General features: G+C 40.1%; 1 protein-coding gene across 2 annotated transcripts in view; it reads right to left on the bottom strand.

The window, feature by feature from the left end:
- Window positions 1–2853: 2853 nt before the first annotated feature.
- Window positions 2854–6000, bottom strand: part of RPGR (retinitis pigmentosa GTPase regulator) — a 51697-nt gene continuing 48550 nt past the window's right edge. Inside the window, exon 18 of one of the 2 annotated variants that reach the window (XM_040633016.1) lies at window positions 2854–3544. In XM_040633016.1, coding sequence (XP_040488950.1) covers window positions 3338–3544 — 207 coding nt within the window. In that variant the 3' untranslated portion in view covers window positions 2854–3337. The remainder of the gene's footprint in view (window positions 3545–6000) is intronic. The other variant, XM_040633012.1, reaches the window with a different exon arrangement.

Here is a 6000-nt window from a genome sequence, read left to right as displayed (position 1 = left end):
GATTGGAGTGATGTATCTACAAGACAAAGAAAGTCTGAGGCAACCGGAAGTTAGGAGAGAGGCATGGTACTTCCCTAGTGCCTCCAGAGGAAGCATGCCCTGCAAACACCTTAATTTCAGACGTCTGGCCTCCAGAACTATGAGACAGTACATTTCTATGGTTTTAAGCTACCCAGTTTACGGTATTTTGCTACAGAAGCCCTAGGAAAACAATACAAGCACCTTTCCAGAACTGGATAGTTTCTTCATAAATAGGAGGGCCGTAGTGCCTACCAATTCTTCCTTTTCCTTTAATGTTTGGACACGGATTTGCATGCTGTTTTATGATGCCTTAAAAATTCTACCATTATTGACATTTTCTAAATTAATATCCATTTAACAGTTGGTCCATAGTAATCTGAATGTCAATGACCCCCTAATGTTCAAGTCAACAGATTCCATTTTCAGGTCCCAAAAAGGTCAGTAAAAATGGCCAAAGCAAATTTATTATATAAAGGAGAGGGGAATTCACAGAAAAGATAATGAAGATGAATAGTTTGGGGATTAAGATAAATCATTCCACTTTCTATTAAAGCTAAGGTTATCAGAAAATAGAAATCCTTTTATTTTTGAAACTAGTATAAATTGATCATTCTATTCCATTCTATCAATGATCTTTTCTGGCTTCTTTTTAAGAGTTTGTTTTTTGTTTAAGTTTAGTGTCCACTAATCTCCTTTCCATCCAGTTAGGAAACTCAGGTTTTTCAGTTGCCCTAAGAGCTCCAGTTGAGAATGCAGTCATTCCCCATTTGCTTCCTTGTACCCCCCTGTAACTGTGACTCTGTTCTTAGTTTCCGGCATGATATCTACCACATAGGAAGTGCTCGGTTAGTATTTCTTCAAAGTAAAAGCCAGGTATGAAACTGTGTTTAGGAAACAAATGTAACACAAGCATTTACAGCCCATGGGCAGACAACTTTACAGTGCTTTTATGCAGTTTTTTTTTAAGTATTTACTCATACTACTAAAATTGACTCTTGGTGTTGATATTCTCTACCAACCACCTTATTTAAGTCTGATCTGCCTTGAGGCCTCTGAGAAAGCAGGGGGACCCCGTCCGTTTGTTATGCCTGTCTCATGTCCACCTCTTCCAAGTGCTCTGACTGCACCCTTTCTCTGGTCTGTAACCTGTCCCATTCTTTTCAGTAATCAGCCCAACGACTGGTATGGTGGGTAGGCTCTAAGATGGCCCCCATGACCCTTACCTCCTGGTCTCCACGCTGTCATCCTGAGTATGAGTAGACCCTGTGACTCGCTTCTAACCAACAGAATGTGTCGAAGGGGACAAAATACCACTTCCATGATTATGCTACCTAAGACTGTGATCCCTGTCTTGCTAGCAGCCCCCATTAACTCTTTTGCTGTGTCTGATGGAGGAAGCCACCATACGGAAAGGCCTTTCGTCAGAATAAGAGTGCTATTAGTTTCTATCGCTACATAACAAATTATCATAAACTTAGTGGATTAAAACTACATATATTTATTATCTCGTAATTTTCATGGGTCAGAAGCGTGGGCAGTGCTGAGCCTGCGTCCTCTGCTTGGGGCCTCACAAGTCTGCAGTCAAGGTGTCAGCCAGAGCTATGGTTTAATCTGAGGATTGGGTTCCTCTTCCAGCCTCACTCGTTATTTGCAGAATTCAGTGCCTTGCAGTTGGAGGACCGAGGCCCGCACATCCTAGAGGTTTCCCACAATTCCCTGGGCATGGCCCTCTCTGTAATAGGGCAGTTTGCGCTTCTTCAAAGCCAAAAGGAGAGCATCTCAACTACTCTGAATTGCTCTGACTTCTTCCATGTCTGACCTCTAGAGCCTCTTTGAAAGGGCTCACCTGATTAGGTCAGACCCATCTAGGATTATTTCCCTTTTGCTTAGAAGTTAACTGATTTGGAATTTTAATTACATCTGCAAAATGTCTCACCTTTCCCATGTAATGGAACCTAAGCAAAAGAGTGGTATTTCATCATCCTCACTGCTCCTGCTGATACTCAAGGGGAAAGGAGTATTCAGGGCAGGCATACCCACCGACGGGAACCATGGGGGCCATCTTAGAATTCTGCCTACCACAACTGGCATGTCTCAGTACTATCTGCGAGCTGCATTTCCACTTGGCTCCTATAGCTTACATTTCGGCAAGGTATTCTGTAATACTGTACTACTACTATAACGGCAACAGCAAAATTAAAGTCCCCCTCAAGGTAATATTCACACAGGAAACTATTTTGTAAGACTTCAAGATCATATCTCCTCTAGACTAACACCCCCTTGCGTGAAACACAAGAATGGAGTTTCTTTTCCTGTCCTCAAATGGGGCAATGGCCACGGTGATTGAAGAATACGTGTGTTAGGAGCTATAATGGTGAAAATGAAGGTGGCTTGCTCCACTGAATGACCGGTACCTGTGAGCACGGGGCAGCAATGTTTCTGCCTGAGGAGACATAACAGCTTTACCCTCCTTATTCCCTGTGGCAGAGCACTGTGTGATGGAGTCAACCTTGCTCATCACGGCCAGTGCCACAGACAGCTGGAGCGAGCAAGCCCGGCTCCGTTTGGCTGTGCTACGGTGGCGACCGGTGGCAGGTGAAACACTCCAGATCAGCCCACAGAATCTGACCTGTTTCCGTGCCACGTCGCCTCCCTAAAGAAAAGTGTGGGAGGCAAAGAAATTTCGACAGTTTCTCCATGAAGACGTACTGTTTACACAGTGGCCCTGATATTTTCCCTACTCGGAGGTAAATGAGGTTTGTGTCTCACAATATTTTAAACATAAACAGATTTTTCTGGCCCCCATTCTGTCAACTGATAGAGAACTCCAAGTACCTCTACATTTTATTCAGACTCATACATTTAAACAGTGGAAACGACCAGATATAGTTTATTAAAATGTTCATTAAAAACAATTTTGACTCAGTTCTTTAAAATTGCAAATACATTAAAAACCGTCACAGTGTCATGAGATTGTAAATATTGCCTTATGAAGTTATAAAGAAGTTGTTTAGTAAAAACTATGAAATGTTTTAATTTAAACTTCACATATAAAAATATATATTTTATTGCAACACTGAACAGTTAAGGCCACAACACTTGAAGGAGAGTTTGAGATACGCATATTTTGAAATTGTTTGTCAAAAATATTAGCATAAATAAATACCAAAACTGGTCGTAACAGTCAAACCAAATAAAACTTATTATTAACTTATATCTTTAGAAGTTTGTTATCAGAAACTTTCCTTCAGAAGTCATAATGTTTTCAAGTATAAATTACAATGTGCTTGGTGACCACGGAAACATAAATATATATTTATAGTATTATACAAGATTTTGACCTTCTCTCCATATTTGGGGGTGAAGTATCCTGATGATTTTGCCCCATGTGGTTCTGGTTGGCATCTTTCTTACTGCTTTTAAAAGCTATTTGATCTCCTATTGGTTTTATCTCTGGGAGTGGCTCATTATTACTCTGCATACTTTTCTGACTCGTCAATGACATCCTTTTAAAGAGGAAAATCTAGAAAAAAACCCACACACACAAAGAATTCATTTCAGTAAGTGAATAGTCACTTAATAGTATTTAGGGGGTATAATTTTCAACTAGTCTTAACATTATTCCATCACATCTTTACGGGGCACCATGTGTACAGATGTACATTCTCAGTGTCCTTCCGCCTCTTCTTTTACCAATGGCAATCATGATTCCTCCCTGAAATGAGACCTTTCAGGGTTTAACTTTCAACACTGTCAGTGCCTTGGTAATACATTATCATTTTTCTTTAAAGAGCAAATTGAGTATTTCAGTTTGTTGTGTCGTTGAGAGAAAAAAAGATGAAAACCAGGACATTCTGGAGGAGGACATACTTCCCATTCCTACAGATCAGAACCTCTGGCAAAATGTTAGCGCCGCCAGATGATGCATTTGGGAGCCCCAGGGGTCTGAGTGGGCAGGTGGGTATATGGATCTGCTGCCAAGGCTATGCATAGGCAGACAACAGCCAGAGGGAGGAGAGTCGACGCCACAATCCAGGGACGGCAGGCAGGCAGAAAGGAGAACAGAAGAAAAGAGACTGAGGAAGAGCCAAGTGTGAGATGCAGGCAGAGGAAGAGGAGCCAGCACTGGGGACAGAGCTTTGTAGAAACAAGATCAGGAAAGAGAGGCACCTCAGGATTGAGGGAGGAAAATGTATCAAGAAGGGAGTGCCCAATAAGGCAAATACAGGAGAAATTGAGGAAGACGGCAATGGAAAAGTCTCATGGGATTTAAGCCCTTTGAGGATGTGGCCAGAGAAAATAAGATTTCTGAAGAGTGATAACACATACATTGGTTTTGACAAGATGCCAAAAACAAAAAACAGGTGAGGACTTGGCTTCTTTGGAAACCAAAATGATGTGAATAATAGCTGGCCTTTAGTCTTAAAGAACGGAGGAACTAAAGTGAAAAGTGGCGACCCAAAAAGTCAGAGGCTACAAAAAGGGTCTGTGGACTAAGATGGGGGAACTCCTGTTTCGTTTCTGCTACTGTGGAGGAATCCATATCTTGAAAAATTCTGCTACTACAAAATACCAAGAAATGCTGAGTAAGTGCAAAAAACATAATTTCATAATGTGTAAGTAAGTTCACAAAACAAAATGAAGGGAGATCCCCATGGGCCAAAAAATGAAGAGGGAGCAGGAAACCTCAGAGGTGAGGGAGCAATGAAATGGAATTTATTGATCTCACAACTTAGACTCATTCTGTTAACGTATATTTGATCTCACAAAATGTGGACACTTGGAACTGAGACCCCTCCACAAAGTAGGGACCCTCCAAGAACTATGCCCTTAATGTAAGCCCACCTACAAACATTGGGAGATGACAGAATAACATGGCTCTCCTGGTTTAGGCTTTGAGTGAAGGAGAACCATGTTTTCCTAATGAGAGGCTGGGGTTCCCATTTACTTTACTGGTGGTATAGGTGGGAAAGCCCTAACTGAGAAGTTAACTGAAAGTGGTACTGGAATGGTAAGACCCAGGGGAGCTAACAGAGGCTAATACAAATTCTCTATGGATGGATTTGCCTTAATGTAAGTCTTAAAGGGGTTCCACAAAAAGTCCCAGTTGAACATGAACTCACAATCCGAATTTCAAAACACATAAGGAAACAAGATAGTACTAGCAAGTTAACCAAAGCAACAAACAGATTTAGATTCCTAAGGATGTCTGACATTGGAATAACTAAATATACAATATAAAATAAGTATGCTTAAATTATTTAAAGGACTAGAATAAAAAAACATGAGCACAAAACAAGATACTAGCTTTTAAAAATGATTGATCTGAAAAAGAATCAAGATAGAATTTCATTTTGAAATGTGAAAAATATAATCACTGAAATAAAAACGCAATAGGTGGGTTGAAAAGATTAGTCCCAGCTGTAAGGAAACTATGGAATCAAAGAGCTCTGAGATATGAAAGCTCTGAAATTCCCCCAAAATATTACTTAGACATGGACAACGGGAAAGTAACACTGAAAGACACGGACAAAAGAATGAAAAGTTTTGTATGGGAATTCCAAAGAGGAAAGAGGAAATATTCAAAGATATAATGGATGATAATTTTCTTAAAATGATGAATAACTTGAATTCTCAGATTCAAGAGTCATAATGAATTAGAAGAAAGTTAAAGCAAAAAAATTCCCACCCAGGCATCTCATAGTGAACTGAAGTACATCAAAGATAAACAATGTAAAAAACCAGGCAGGGAGAAATGATATACGAAGTTATCAGCAATTATACTAAAGCAAATTTCTTAATAGGAACAATGGGAGCAGATATCAAAAGAAAATAACTGCCAACCAGCCATATGATCATTCATTTGCAAGTGAACAGAAACTAAAAAAGTTAACTACAAAAAGAAATCTATGACAGGAACTTCCAAAGGATTTCTTCAGGGAGAAGAAAAAGAACCCCAAGAAGGATATCTGAGATGTA

Source organism: Ursus maritimus (genome assembly GCF_017311325.1).
Source record: "Ursus maritimus isolate PB19 chromosome X unlocalized genomic scaffold, ASM1731132v1 scaffold_X1, whole genome shotgun sequence".
In the NCBI taxonomy this organism is placed as follows: Eukaryota; Metazoa; Chordata; class Mammalia; order Carnivora; family Ursidae; genus Ursus; species Ursus maritimus.
The sequence above is the reverse complement of the archived record's forward strand: the minus strand, read 5'-3'. Positions and strand labels throughout refer to the sequence as shown.